This window comes from Ictalurus furcatus, chromosome 7 (assembly GCF_023375685.1).
Source record: "Ictalurus furcatus strain D&B chromosome 7, Billie_1.0, whole genome shotgun sequence".
Lineage (NCBI taxonomy): Eukaryota > Metazoa > Chordata > Actinopteri > Siluriformes > Ictaluridae > Ictalurus > Ictalurus furcatus.
This window is the reverse complement of record NC_071261.1, coordinates 15739881-15752318: the sequence shown is the minus strand read 5'-3', so window position 1 is coordinate 15752318 and position 12438 is coordinate 15739881. Positions and strand designations below refer to the sequence as shown.

General features: G+C 40.8%; 1 protein-coding gene across 1 annotated transcript; it reads left to right on the top strand.

Annotated features, from left to right (window-relative positions):
• Positions 1 to 415: 415 nt before the first annotated feature.
• On the top strand, positions 416 to 12434 carry si:ch73-71d17.2 (RPA-related protein RADX). The gene is made up of 15 exons (XM_053628893.1): positions 416 to 1025; positions 4419 to 4570; positions 5129 to 5300; positions 5555 to 5663; positions 6835 to 6926; positions 7091 to 7216; positions 7308 to 7415; positions 7535 to 7708; positions 8704 to 8825; positions 8924 to 8997; positions 9077 to 9157; positions 9232 to 9281; positions 9729 to 10031; positions 10172 to 10324; positions 12300 to 12434. The coding sequence occupies exons 1-15, from the start codon at positions 431 to 433 to the stop codon at positions 12422 to 12424; spliced, it is 2436 nt and encodes an 811-aa protein (XP_053484868.1). The 5' UTR covers positions 416 to 430; the 3' UTR covers positions 12425 to 12434.
• The last annotated feature ends 4 nt before the right edge of the window (positions 12435 to 12438 follow it).

Below are 12438 nucleotides of genomic sequence, written 5' to 3'. Positions count from 1 at the left end.
GGAAATCCCACCATAATAGATCATTTTGTAGTCCATCTGCACTCATTCACAGTTTCCCACAATAGAAACCCACAACATTTTCCCACAACATGCCAGCAATAGAAGGCAACAGATTACCAGTAGAGACCCACAGGGACCATTAGAGTTTCCATTAAAACCAATATAATTCCCATTAATTCCATTAAAACCATTAAAAATTCTATGAGGGTTCTATTGTTTTTTTCCCTGCAAAATTAAAATAAATAAATAAATGAATAAATAATAACAATATCCATTATTATTATTATTATTATTATTACTACTACTAGTTTAGTCTGCCTCGCTTCCTTGCTAAAACTACAGTCAGGCACCGTGTGATTATGAGCGCGTGCAAGGACCTGACTCCATTTCCCATCATGCCTTGCATTATTTTTATCATGGTGTCAGTAAAATGGCGGCTATGCCAAGCTGCTCTGGAGCCTGTGCGCTTCAAAGAAGCCTAAACAAACTCCTGACGACTCCATCTGGGTCTTTCAGAGTCAAAACCCAAGCTGAGCCGCTGTATTTAGTTTCTCTTGAGCGCTACGGAAGAGACCCGAATTTCGCCGTCCGTTTCCCGGAAAGCATTTCTGTTTCGGACAGTCTGTACGATGCTACTGTTACTGACGGAGACTGCAGAGTCAGAGTGTCTCTAGAGCCCAGTCTGAACGCACAGATTCACAGAAATAAACTCTGCTGCGGAAGTGTGGTGAGAAATGTTGTGTTCTCTGCTAGTGGCGAAGGGGACAGCAGGACATTTCACATCTGTAGCCTCGATGTGGACACTTCAGGCGGGAGCGACGCAGCTCTCCTTTCCCTGTCCTCTGTTCATGTGGACTCACTGCCGTGGGTGATGGCCGAGGAGCCCAGCCTCGTCCCGCTCAGAGCCCACAGGAGCACTTACCTCCCCCTGTGGAATAATCATGATTTCTGCGGGGAAACATGGCGGCACACGCCTCCATCTGAGACTGGCGCAGAGGACTCGGAGGAAGAGGATGTGGTGGAAGGTAACCGACCTGTACCGAGACTCCAGCTCAGCTTAGAGCTCAAACAACGGGTCATTTCCCTCCCCCCAAAAAAGGACACTATTGTGGACACACTTTATTTTATTTTGTATATTTTGTAGCTACACCTTTATCAGGAAATCCCACGAAAATAGATCACATTGTAGTCCATCTGCACTCATGCACAGTTTTCCACAATAGAAACCCTCATAGAATTTGTAATGGTTTTAATGGGAATTGTAATGGTCCCTGTGGGTCTCTAATTAATTGAGATAATGGTAATTTGTTGCCGTCTATTGCTGGCATGTCTTGTGGATACCATTAAGGACAAGTAATGGTTAGCTGATGGGTTGTAATGGTATTTACAGTGGAAACTATTATAATTTCTGTGTAATGGTTTCTATTGTTTGGGGGTTCTTTAGCACTATATGCTTACTGGACCCTATATTAGACACATAATGGATGTGTTAGGTGTGGAGTGAGAGACCGTACCCCATTTGACATCATCAATGTCAGTTTCTGATCACTGAATGCTTTTAGTTAAATATTTTTGGTCACAGGACTATTCTCAATCACACAGTCACACCAACATGTTTAAATAAATTACCAAACCATTAAGGAAACTTTTTCAGTATGGTATTTAAAGTCTCCATGAAATCAAAACTCAACCCTAGCCTTAAGGTTATCTATAAGCTAGTGTGCTCCAAAACAATGACAGAATTTGCATTTAGAAGATGTAAGCATTCAAAATGTACAGTCTCACTCTACCACCAATACGCATCGACGGTTTTGATGGCATCATTCTGCAGTTCAGCGTCTCATCACATTTTCTGTCCAATCAAATGCGCTCTAGAATCTTAAGTATTCGTTGTCATGGTACTAACTGTCAAGTATGATTTATCCCAGGCTGTGAGGTAAGCTAAACGCTATTGGCTACATAAAAAGGGGGAGGAGCCACTCAATGTCTCGTCCTGATTTCCTGTTTCAGTGTAAATTACAGCTGCATCCAAAAAACTTAGGCAGCTGACTTGTTGCCTTGCTGCTGTATCAGGCAATGACTTCCAAGGCAGCCTTTGCGCACGAAGGCACCTCCGGAAACGGTTTCGGACAGGCTTCTGAGGCAGCATAATGTAACATCGTTGCTAGGTTACCAGCTGCTCACTACCACCACCTGGTATATTTAGTGTGATTTCAGAGCGGTTAAGGCTCTGGGTTACTGATCGGAAGGTCGTAGGTTCAAGCCCCAGCACTGCCAAGCTGCCACTGTTGGGCCCTTGAGCAAGGCCCTTAACCCTCTCTGCTCCAGGGGCGCTGCATTATGGCTGACCCTGCAGTCTGACCCCAGCTTCCTGACAGGCTGGGGTATGCGAAGAAAACAATTTCACTGTGCTCTACTGTATATTTGACCAATAAATACTCATTATCATTATTTTATCTAGTAAAAATGAAAAAAAAAAGAGCTTATACAATTATGTATTAACTGTATGATGATACTCAAAGACATTTTGATGACCCTTTTGAAATATAATTAGAGAGCGCTTAGGCGATAACGAAGCAAAAATTTAGCAACTACAACACTAACTTCTCGGTAGAAACTAGAGCTGCAACAACTAATCGATAAAATACATTATGAAAATCGTTGTTAACGAATCTCATTATCAATTAGTTGGTCGGCACGGGGTGCGTTTACTCATTACGTTACTTCTGTTCCGAAAACACGCTTCGGAGAGTAACTACTAAAGTTGAGTCCCTAATTAAGTGCTGTACACCTACACTATGCATGGAGTACTCTACCATCTAGTGTATGAATTTTAGAAAGGTAATATCATCTCAAAAGGAACGCTAGCGGGTTTTTACTAACCGGAAGTATAAGCTGCTTCCTAGTCAACTGTGCATGACGTCATACGCACTCAATGCGACGCCACTAGCCAGAATACACCAACAATAAGTTTCTTCAGTTTACTGTTAAAATACTTAGTTATATACTTAGTTTATTTTGTATATAAGTCTTTATGCATTATTTTTATGGATGCACATAAAGCACTGAATTAAACTACAGTCCTAATGAATAATATATATTCTGGTGTGTATCTGTGTGTATTGGGTTCTTTTCAGTCTTATATAATTGGACAAACAGTTGTGTAAAGTTTTAGTCTGAAGTTTATATTTGTAGCACTCAGTTTGTGGATTTTATTTTAAATAAACCAAAAAATGGTACTGAAAGTTTGCCCTCACCCCCAATCCGATTAATCAATTAATCGAAAAAAGAATAGGCCAAGTAATTGATTATGATCGTTAGTTGCAGCCCTAGTAGAAACGCAATCGAAAGTTGTTGAAAATGAAAATAAAACTTACATTTCTACAAAAACTGCCCTGTAACACGCCATGTTATTTTTCTGAGCTAGACCAGAATCGATTAAAACCACTGCCCTTCGGACAAACACACACAGTATTGTGGGATATCAAAGGCAGCAAAGTGTACATCTATGCTGTCTTCAAAAATCGATCAGATGAAGGTATCTCATGAGACAGGAAGTGAAGCTAACTTTGGATTCGGACGTGCCTCGATGCCTTCCTACCTTGGAACGCGTCCTCCGAAGGCAGCATTTTTCAGTTTTCGGATGCAACCTATGTCGCTATTTAAAAAGGCGGAGGAACCACTCGATATGTCCCGTCCTTACTTCCTGTTTCAGTGGAAATTACGTCAACACATCGAATAACACCGCATACTTCAAGGCACTTCACATCGACTTTAAGTCTCTTTAACCTACTTGACTTGAGATTTTCTTTCACCTTATACTTTTGATGTTTACATTCCTACTTTCTACATTTAAGAAGCACTACTGCACAACCTTTTGTCTATAGTCAGATATTTGCAATTACTTTGAGTAACTAAAAATTTGAGGCAGACATCCTTTTTCCTTTTCTAATTTAACCTTTGTGCCGAATTTGATGATGTACTTCAGTTTTTACAAGAGTATTGATTTAGATGACTTGATTACTCAATTTTACTTGAGTAATAAATTCTGTTACCTTTACTGGTACACTTGTACCAACACAACCCACACTACCATGTTCGTGCCACTGCTTTGCTTAAACTGGTACATCATTCAGATATCTGGTCAGTGGTGATCACTTACCACCGATGGGTATTACAACCAGCTGAACTGTGTATAAGAGCACAAGGGCTTGAATCATTAGTTGTGTTGTGTGGAAAGTGATTTGGGGTTCAGCCAAAGGAAACTGAAAAAGTGTGCATAACCATTGCAGTGTAAATTTTATTGATAATGGTTGTGCTCGGCTTCTTTTTTTTCCCATTTGATGCTACTTGTTAATACTTTGTGTTATTGTGTTGCAGCTTGTTAATGTTCATTGAATGAATTTGCCTTTGAACAGATGTACAGCCGGTAGTGTCTCTAGCAGAGCTCCGTCGGCGCTTCCTGAGTGGCTCACTACGTCGCAAAGGAGCTCTGTGTGTGCGGGTTCTGCACAAATCCAGACTGATGTATTATGGGAAAGCAGAGCAGAGCTGTGAATGCCCGTACAAGGTCAGAGGTTATGACTATGAGTTGACGGGGAAACTCAAATGTAGCAAAACATGTGGTGAGGCCAGTAGGGGGCGCTCACCCTGTGGTCTGTGTGGGGTCTAATGCCCCAGTATAGTGACAGGGACACTATACTGTAAAAACAGCACCGTCTTTCAAATGAGATGTTAAACTGAGGTCCTGACTCTCTATGGTCATTGAAAATCCCAGGACACTTATCGTAAAGAGTAGGGGTATAACCCCGATGTCCTGGCGAAATTCCCCCATTGGCCTTTATCTGTCATGGCCCCCTAATAATCTCCATCCCTGAATTGGCTACATCACTCTCTCCTCTCCACTAATACCTGGTGTGTGGTGGGCGTTCTGCCACACTATGGCTGCTGTTGCATCATCCAGGTGGATGCTACACACTAGTGGTGGTTGAGGAGATTCCCCCACCCCTATAGTATGTAAAGCCCTTTGAGTGTCTAGAAAAGCGCTATATAAATGTAACTGTAAAAACATACAGAATTTACTCCTTCCTTCTACTAACTCGTAATTTACCTTCTCTGTCTGTGGCAGGCCGAGCTACAGGTCGCTGACGGCTCCATGAGTGTGTGCGTGGTGCTGTGGAACAGCATATGCTTAGACTGGTACCGTTGTCTGCAGCCTGGTCAGGTTTTAAGACTGTGTCGGTACAGAGTGAAGGACAGCTACAGCAGCCGGAGTGGACAAGATGCAGAACCAAATATTGGTACAGAGAAACATCCAGCTAACGTTCTCATCGTTGCGCATCATAGATAAAGTTCCATCTGCTGCATTCACTGCACCAGAGAACAGGGTTCTGCTATTCAGGCCTCTTCTGTAAAATTGTTTCCCACCAACCCCAGTATAATTGAGACAAGTGTAAAAATCCCAATCCGACACATACAATCACTGTTTTATGCTTTTCAGTATTTGGCTTGTCTAGCATTTTAACCTTTCTTTGTTTTTCTCCTTCTCTATCAGAGATCAGTCTAAACTCCAGAAATCCTACAGCTAAAGTCACCATCATTCCAAAACAGCAAGTTTCACCCGAGTGGGGTTTACCAGACCTGCCACATAACTTCCTCACCGGGTAAACATACATAAACACAGGGTTTTTTTTGTTTGTTTGTTTGTTTTTTAAATTAATAGTATACAGTTTAATCCAAAACTCTGTATCATTTTTAAATTCAAATTTCAGAATTTCCATCACCAGTTCACTCTGGCCTACTTAACAGCGCTTTACAACCTTTACAACTTCTACAACCTTTAGATCTCCACCCTTTCATTCTCTAAACTACAAAAAAAGCATTCAGTCTGAAAGATATTTAGGATATTTTATAAACAAGGAGTATTGTTTTATTGGCATAGACTTTCTCTGAAAATTGTCCTTAAGACAGTTTGCAGTTGTAAAATTTGAAGCAAGGACCCAAAGGGTTTAGCCGGGTTATGCAATGGTTTGTTTCCAAATCACTGCTTTAAAAAAAAATCCAGCTTTGTGAAACCTGCTGCATATGGTTTTTTCTGAGACTGCATCACAGGGTTGCTATTTAGTTTTGAGAAGTAGAAATACAGTTTTGTAGGACTAATGAAATGGCCTGTTTTTGCACTTTAAAAGTAACATAAAAATGCCTACATTTCTGTTTTGACTTGATGACTCCAAGAATTTTATGGAAACAGAGCGAGTCACTGAAGACGAATTGAATTGCCGAAGCTGAATTGTTTTAGTAATATAACTTGTGTCTGTCTATCTCTGTCATGGAGCTTGGATATCGCTGTTCCTCTTTCTGATGCAAATGTCAATATTCTTACAGTGACTGATTCACCCACCTACAGTTTGGCCACCAAATATTTGACTTTTTCATATCTCTGTTGTTTGTAGTCTTATTAAGATGATACACTGTTTGGACAAAAGTTTGCGGACACCCGACCGTCACACCCGTATATGAGCCTTCCCCAAACTTTTACCACAAAGTTGGATGCGCATTATTTGTCTAAAATGGTGCTAATGCTCTTGTAGTTAAATGAGCACAAATTCCCACAGCTATGTTCCAAAATCTAGTGGAAAGCCTTCGCAGAAGTGTGCAGGTTATTATGAGAGCAAAAGGGGAGGGGATTAAATCTGGAATGAGATGTTCAACAAGCACACGCGGGTGTGATTGGTGAGGTGTCCGCATACTTTCGGCAACATAGGCTACATTCATAGTTCTTTGTTATTTTGTTTGCTTGTATAGTACGTTCACTGTGTGTCATGTCTTCTGCAGACATGATCTACAAAGTTCTCCTGACAGCACCATCTGCGACGTTATCGGCGTGGTTGTTTTTGCGGGCCGACAAGAACGTATCAGGAGTAAGGGTGAGACAGCACTACACACAACTCGCTCAACTAAGTGAAACTAATCAGAGGAGTGTGTTTTCTGTTTCAGTAGCGCAGCACAGCGGGACTCGAGCCAATAGCCGTTTCTGTATACTGAAATCCGTCGTTTCGTTTTGTTTTGATCCATTTTGTTTCGTTTCAAGATGGACGGAGGTCAGAATTTGAAGAGTACCGGTGGCTCCGGTTGGAAGATGGGACCACAGATCAACCAATCACCATCAAGCTTTTTTCGACATCGCAGCCAGACATCCAAAGCCAAATCCAACCAAGTAATCGCACATATCGTCTTTTTATTACAACAGATGTAATGCAAAGCGTTATCGTTCAAATCTTTTTTTCTTTTTCTTTTATCATTCTCAGTGGCACTGGTTGTCTGTACTAGGCTCAAGCTATTAAGGAGTACAGTTGGCAGTGCTACAACTTTTGAGTATTTGAGCAATACTTCATTTACCCAGGTGTACTGCACGGGTACTGGACGCGCACACACACACACACACACGCACACACACACGTTCACCCACCCAGCTTTCAATACATAATGCACATGTTTTTGTTTTTCTGAGGTCTGATTGTCTGATGGCACACAGGCACCGGCTCCCACCACACTATGCCATACAGAGGGATCCGTCCAGTCCGACAATTCTTGCAGTGGTTGAAACAAGTGGACGAGGCCAACATGCTGGACAGGGCTGTGATTGGAGGATACTTCAGCTACCCACCCCTGCCTGTTTTTCTACAAAGCTTTATGGAAAACCGACGCGGTAAAGCATGAGATAATGAACTCGAAATCTGAGCCAAGGGAGGGATAATAATTTTGAATTGAAACCAAAATCTCATGGTTAGTTAGTAAGTAAGTAAGTAAGTAAGTAAGTAAGTAAATTTTATTTATAAAGCACATTTAACACAGCAAAGCTGAACAAAGTGCTGAATAAAGAAAAATAAAATAGAAAACAGCTTAAAACCAAATAAAGACACACAATAGACAATAGTAAAAGTTTGATTAAAACGCCTGGGAGAAAAGATATGCTTTTAGCCTCTTTTTAAAAGTGGTAAATGAAGGTGCAAGGCGGATGTCCAGTGGCAGTTGATTCCATAAACGAGGGGCGGCGACTTTTGGTTATATAGCATGCCATTGTCCATGGTGTAAGTCACATGGATTGGATTATTAGCTGAAAGACTGCATTATTATGAATATTGTTAGTGATTAGAATTAGAATACTTTAGATGAGCAGACATGTATTACTTTTTATTTATTATTAAAAGTCTTTAATTATGCCGACTGCTGATTATCTCTGCCTTGTGTGACACATTTATTTATTTATTTATTTAATCAAGTTGCTTGCAGATTCATTTGAATTATTTATTCAGAGCTCATGTCACTTGAGAACATGGTGTCAGATATGGGTATACTTGCAGAAAGAGAGACATAATATGTTTACGATGGCAACAAGAGCGAAAGCAGAGCTGTGCTTCCTTACAGAATGTTCAAAAATGTAACCAATTGCAAAAAATAATAATAATAATAATGATTTCTTAACAAATCTAGCGAAATGATCATACCTGTCAGGAAAATACAGAAATGTAGTCCGCGGGCAGCATTTTGTCATCTTTGAAGAACATTCAATATGGTTTGCATCCATATTGACAGTCTGGAGACCATGTGATGAGTGTGTACAGCTTACTTGAAAGGCACTAAAAATATGATATCATAAATATGCACTAAAACAGTGAAATTGTGTGTGTTTGTATTGTTCAGGTGAGGCAGGCCTGATCAGTGGGGGAGAAATGAAGCTCCAGTGTGACAGGCTACATTACAGAGAGAGACAACGCTTTGTTGTTCAGTGCACTATCACAGCAGCCTGCTACCACTGCAGACAGGTACACACACACACTGTATATTGAATACATCTCATCTCATCAAGGATTTAATCACACATCAGTTTTTATAATAAAATCTTTCTGTGTCTCTCTCCTAGGATATGAGGGCGATGCAGAATTCAGACCCACTAACAGCTCAACTTAGTCCTAGAGCGCCCAGACAAAGAGAAGGGTTTGTGTTTCTTTCTTGTGTATTTGTGCATAATGTGCCCTGTATGAGCATTCTGATTGCGATACTGTTTGTTTTGTAGGTCGGACCCTTTTAAAACTCCAACAAAAAGGAAATTGCTCTTTACCGCTGCTTCTTCTAGCAGCAGCAGCTCCAGAAAGAGGTAATGTGTATATGAGAGAGAGAGAGCGCTCTGGAGTTTTCTGCTTCTTTCAAACAACGTGTTGTTGTTGTCAGGTTGGCACCACCTTTTCATCAAACATCAACAGAGGAGGATGCAGAGAACGGTAAGAGATCTATAGACACTTCCGTTAAAAGTCTTAGTGTTTTTAGCAGCATGCCGAATGCTGCTGTTCAAGTAAACTTTCTATAAAGTTTTAAAGAAGCAGCTTTTAATTTTAAAGCTCTCTGCTGACATCAAGGTGAACAGCAATTACAATGACAACACTGACAAGCCTTCCTCTTCTTCCCACCTAATACTATACCCTCTGTTCAGATTATGTATGCCTCGTGAGTTCCCTTTTTTTACAGGAATAGAGCTGAGAAGGCATTTCTTGTCTGAGGGCAAATGCTAATTTCTGGCTGGAGAAATGTAAAAAGAGGCCTGAAATCTGCTGAAGAACAGTTGTCTTTGAAGGGCAGGGTCTTTAAAATGAATGATTTGTTCGTATGAAAGTGTAACACGGTTGGTTTTGGGGAAGCTAATGTTTTGGAACGTCTTGTTCCTTCTGCAGATTTCTCTATGTTTGATGGAGCTATGGAATTTCTGGTTGGAAATGACGACGATGATTATGAAGATGATGATGACGATGAAGATTTCTCCATGCCACCCAGTAGCCCTATGCAGTCCCACCTTGGTATGCCTCATGTCGCCCTTGAGACATTACCGTGGAGCTTCTGTTATGAACGACGGCACGTCCAAGCAGCAGCTGTGGGAATGCAGACCAACAGTTTCCACAGACTCCTCCCACGCAGAGAGCTGGAGTCCTTTAGCCCTGCCCATTGTTACACTGGTTACTTCACCTTAAAAATGAGAGGTTGGAATGACAGAAATAAACAAATGTGTTTACGCACACACACGCACACACAATTGTGACCATTGTCAGAGGCCCACACACCACATCACAAACATTTTATGTGTGAATGTGTATGTGCTTTTGTGTGTGTGTGTATGCAGTTTTATCAGATGGAGTGATGCTGGATGTCATCTTCTTCCCTGCCACTCCTGGGACCTTGCACTGGAAGCCCCTACCCCTGACACACGACAACACATGGGAGTCTGTCCTTTCACATGGTGGCTTCTCTTCACATGCTCCACCCCCAAGCCCAGGTAAAAAAAATAACTCCATCGAAAACATATCCTCCTGCTAGTAGAAATGTATTCATTTGTAAAGTATTTTTTATTTCAACATGTACCATATATTTAATGTACTTGTGGCCAAAAAATATCCAATCTTCAGTTGTGTAAGAATGAGGAGGCTTTTTATAAGAACTTACATACATGCTTCTTGTTTTCTGTTTCATTTCAGCACTGCCACTAAATGCTGTTTTTCACATGAGCATACATTTTGCTATATACAGTGTCCTCCAATAATATTGGCACCCTTTGTAAATATGAGTGAAGAAGGCTGTGAAAAATTGTCTTTATTGTTTAACCTTTTGATCTTTTGTTCAAAAACTTCACAAAAATACTCTGCTCTCATGGATATCAAACAATTGCAAACACAACACAGGTTTCTAAAAAATATATATATGTCCTTGTTAAATATATATGTGCAACAATTATTGGTATCCTTTTAGTCAATACTTTGTGCTAACTCTCTTTGTCAAGATAACAGGTCTGAGTCTTCTATAATGCCTGTTGAGGTTGGAGAATACATGGCGAGGGATCTGAGATCATTCCTCCATACAGAATCTCTCCAGATCCTTCAATTTTTGAGGTCCATGCTGGTGGACTCTCCTCTTCAGTTTACCCCACAGGTTTTCTATGGGTTTCAAGTCAGGGGACTGGGATGGCCATGGCAGGCCCTTGATTTTGTGGTCAGTAAACCATTTCTGTGTTGATTTTGATGGATGTTTTGGATCATTGTCCTGCTGAAAGATCTAACCACGGTCCATTTTAAGCTTTCTGGCAGAGGCAGTCAAGTTTTCTTTTAATATTTGTTGATATTTGATAGAGTCCATGATACCATGTATCCTAACAAAATGTCCAAGTCCTCTGGCAGAAAAACAACCCCAAAACATTAAAGATCCACCATCATATTTAACCGTGGACATGAGGTACTTTTTCCATATGGCTACCTCTCTGTGTGCGCTAAAACCACCTCTGGTGTTTATTGCCAGAAAGCTCTATTTTGGTTTCATCTGACCATCGAACTCGATCCCATTTGAAGGTCCAGTAGTGTCTGGCAAACTGAAGACACTTGAGTTTGATTTTGGATGAGAGTAGAGGCTTTTTTAAAAAAAAAAAAAAAACCCTTCTAAACAGCTTGTGGTACTGTAGGTGACTTCGGATTGTAGTTTTGGAGACTTTCTGACCCCAAGATGCAACTAACTTCTGCAATTCTCCAGCTGTGATCCTTGGAGATTTTTTGGCCACTCAAACCATCCTCTTCACAGTGCGCTGAGACAATGTAAACACGTGTCCAATTCCAGGTTGATTCATAACATTTTCAGTTGACTGGAACTTGGGCATTTTCAATGCTTGTGCCATTTCCTTATAGCCACTTCCCATTTTTTGAAGCTCAACAACCTTTTGCCGCACATCACAGCTATATTCCTTGGTCTTACCCATTGTTATGAATGAGTAAGAGAATTTGGCCTATGTGTTGCCTCATAATTATACCCCCCTGAAACAGGAAGTCATGATTGAACAATTTCCTGTTCCTAGTCACCCAGGTGTATTAAAAAAATTTAAAATATCAATGGGAATATACTTCAAATATATTTTTCCTCACATGAATTCATAGGGGTGCCAATAATTGTTGTGCGCACACACATCTTTTTTTTTTTAGATAAACCTGTGCCGTGTTTGCAGTTGTTTGATATACATGAGAGTATTTTTGTGAATTATTTGAACAAAAGATCAAATGTTAAGCAATAAGGAAAATTTTTCACAGCCTTCCTTGCTCATATTTACCAAGGGTGCCGATATTAGTGGAGGGCACTGTATGAACCGAGTTTAGGGTATATACAAATGGGGATCGAAATTAATTCAATTAGGTGGACCAATATCTTTGCAAGTAAACATGTATTACAATCACAACGGTACTTTAATTACAGCCTCTGTGTTTCTCCACCCACAGCTGATTTGATTGCCACTGCAGCACAGCTGACGAATCGGAGGCTGGTGTGTGTGCTGGAGGCTTGTGCGCTAGGTGGAGACAATGTAGAGCTCATCCTGAACCGTGCTTTTCCTCTAAGGAGCTGACTGCACACGACTAC

Excerpts from the sequence above, each read along its gene's own strand:
- si:ch73-71d17.2 (XM_053628893.1), top strand. The coding sequence starts at position 431 with ATGGCGGCTATGCCAAGCTGCTCTGGAGCCTGTGCGCTTCAAAGAAGC. Across the intron at positions 7,217-7,307 it reads CCAAAGCCAAATCCAACCAA|TGGCACTGGTTGTCTGTACT; the intron begins GTAATCGCACAT and ends TATCATTCTCAG. Across the intron at positions 8,998-9,076 it reads GCGCCCAGACAAAGAGAAGG|GTCGGACCCTTTTAAAACTC; the intron begins GTTTGTGTTTCT and ends TTTGTTTTGTAG.